A 2,880-nucleotide genomic window follows, 5' to 3' on the forward strand; every position below is an offset into this window, starting at 1 on the left:
CGAGGGCACGAGAAATCTCCTACAAGAGTTGTCACATTCAGCCACAAAGCCTGACACAGATCTTCTAAATCATCATCATCATAATAATAATAATAATGATGACAATAATAATAATAATAATAAAAATGATGATAAATAGCATTTGTATAGCGCATCCCAGCTCAACAGCAAGCTCTATGCGCTTTACAATCTTTATTATTACCCCCAGCAGACCCTAAAAACTCAGAAACATTCTTGGCTTCCTGGGATGCATACAGTGCAAGCAGCCGAATAAGCGTTCAAAAATTAAGAAACTGACAAGATCTTTCCCTGTCTATAGCTGGGTACCCATTCTCACCTGGGTGAAGTGGGGAAAATATGTGTAAAGTGCCTTTCCCAAGGACACAACACCGGTCCCTAATGGGTTCAAACCCACGACCTTCTGGTCATGAGCCCAACAGCCTAACCGCTAGACCATCGACGCCACATCAAACTGAGAGGGGAGAAAAGAACATTGCACAAACAATCTCGGAAAACACACCAAAAAAAAACAACGTCCAGGAGCAGAGAGAAATGATTGAGGGCACCTAGGTGGCACCACCAGCCGGGTTAGTTAGAACAGATAGGGCACGATCTTGTGCGGCACTTTCTTGCAGTACTGGTTCCAGAAAGATCCGTACTTCTTGCCGCACTTTGTGTCGTCGCGGTAGCTGCGATGGGTGAGCAGGATGACCAGCCAGATGACGTAGGAGTAGGGCATGATGTTGTCGCCCAGCGCTGGCACTGACCAGAAGAACGCCAGCATGATCTCAGGGATGTAGTGGAAGTGGCGTGACAGACCCCACCAGCCTGAGGCCAGCAGGATGCTCTCCCTTACGTCCCCGTTCTCCAGCTGGTACTTGGCGCGGATTATGTCTGGCTTGCGGCCCCAGATGAGACAGTTGCCGTCGGCGTAGCGTACTTCCTGCTTCTGGTTGTCCGCGTCGAAGTTGATGTAGATGCTGAGGGCGCCCAGGGCTAAAAATAGCAGCGTGACGAAGGGACCCAGGTTGACGGGATGCTCCACGAGGTAGTAGGACACGGACGCGTACAGTCCGGGGATGTAGACGAGACAGCCCCAGCAGATGTAGAATCCAGCGCGGTCCAGCATGATGTCGATGGTGCGCAGGTAGCCGGCCTCCCACCAGAAGAACTTGGTGATGTACAGAATCTGGAGGAAAGCGGAGACAAACATAGAGTCGACAAACCCGTGCAGCTCGAAGCTTTTGACTGCGTGAACGCACACCAGCAGGGCCCACACCATCATGCCGAACCGACAGTTGGTGAAGACTTTGATGTCGAACCCAAACACGCGGGGGTAAAGTTCCATCCCCCAGTAGTAGTCGAAGATGAGGTTACCGGAGGAGCCCGAATCCGTGGAGGAGGGGCAGAACCTTCCCTTCAGGTACAGGACAGCGCAGAAGAACAGGCTGAAGATGTTGAGCAGGGAGAGCACCTCGTCGAACCTGTCGTACAGGATGGAGGGTGACAGGCCGAACGGTCGCAGCGCCAGGGTGAGTGCCCAGAACAGAACGATGGTCAGCACGAAGAACACAAAGCCGTTGTCCTTGTACACCGGTGTGTTGCCTTTAGGGGTCAGCGGACCGGTCACCGTCTTCCCTGGGAGCAGCTTCATCATGGCGAGAGCATAGGCGCAGTAACCAATCAGAATCCAGACAATGGGGGCAGACGGGTAGTTGACCAGCGACCATATATCGCGGAGCCCCGCTAGAACGGAGCGACCCTGGAAGACGGAATACATCTTCATGTAGCTTCCCTCGCAGTGCATCACCGTGTACCAGATCAGGATCACCAGATTGGGTACAAACATGATGAGGAAGATGGGCACCAAGGTCATGGTAACCAGCCGTTTGACCCACTGTAAGGTGGCGCTCTGCGTCAGCTGCTCGTAACCATGGATACCGTTGGACAGCATGTCTGAGTCTGTGGTGGCTGCGGTATCCCCAGGACTCTCCTGTCGGTTGCCGCGCTTGCCTAGGCCCTGGCGGAGGAGCTGTTCCGCCTCGGCTGTGTCCACCTGGCAACACAGAGAGAGAGAGAGAAAAATCTGGGTAAGCAACAAGGAATAACGTACAGAAAAGTGGGAAGACATGGAATAATATCAAGATACTAGCCTAGCCCAGGATAGGAAAAGGTGGAAACTGTATGTTGGTGATCCAGGTTGAGAAAGACCATGACAATGAGGCAACAGGGAAAGCTTTGGACTGGAATCCACAAAGTAAGAGATCAGGGGGAAGGCCACATGGAACTCCGATAGAGAAATAAAAATCTGAGTAAGCCGACAGAGAATAATGTACAGAAAAGTGGGAAGAGATGGAATAATATAAAGAGACTAGCCTAGGACAGGGAAAGGTGGAAAGTGTTTGTTTGTGACCCAAGTTGAGAATGGCCATGACGATGAAGCAACAGGGAAAGTGTTGGATTGGAATCCACAGGGCAAGAGATCAAGGGAAAGGCCAAATAGAACCTAGAGAGATCATAGACCCTGGGTAAGAAAGACAATGATGGTGATGTGGATGATGATGATGACAATGAAGCAACAGGTATGACGACGAATGTGGACTGGGCTCCATAAACGGTACAAGAGCTTCCCTAACAAAAATTGTGACATTTTTATATTCTCTCATTTCTAGTGACTTAATATTTTAACTCACAGTTAACCTACAATAGCTCTCCTGCTTCATATCTCTCTCTCTCTCTCTTTATCTCTCTCTCTCTCTCTCTCTCTCTCTCACACACACACACACACACAATGTAGCATATATCTAAGCCAAACAACAGCCACACACACACACACACACACAGAATGTATATCTAAGCCAAACAACAGCCACACACACA

General features: G+C 50.1%; 1 protein-coding gene across 1 annotated transcript in view; it reads right to left on the reverse strand.

Moving 5' to 3' along the window:
* Positions 1 to 367: 367 nt before the first annotated feature.
* Positions 368 to 2,880, reverse strand: part of LOC101846103 (7-dehydrocholesterol reductase) — a gene marked incomplete at its 5' end in the record, with an annotated part of 6,273 nt that continues 3,760 nt past the window's right edge. The window contains 1 exon segment of the mRNA XM_013089727.1: positions 368 to 2,056. Coding sequence (XP_012945181.1) covers positions 593 to 2,056 — 1,464 coding nt within the window.

Source organism: Aplysia californica, unplaced genomic scaffold, assembly GCF_000002075.1.
Source record: "Aplysia californica isolate F4 #8 unplaced genomic scaffold, AplCal3.0 scaffold01027, whole genome shotgun sequence".
In the NCBI taxonomy this organism is placed as follows: domain Eukaryota; kingdom Metazoa; phylum Mollusca; class Gastropoda; order Aplysiida; family Aplysiidae; genus Aplysia; species Aplysia californica.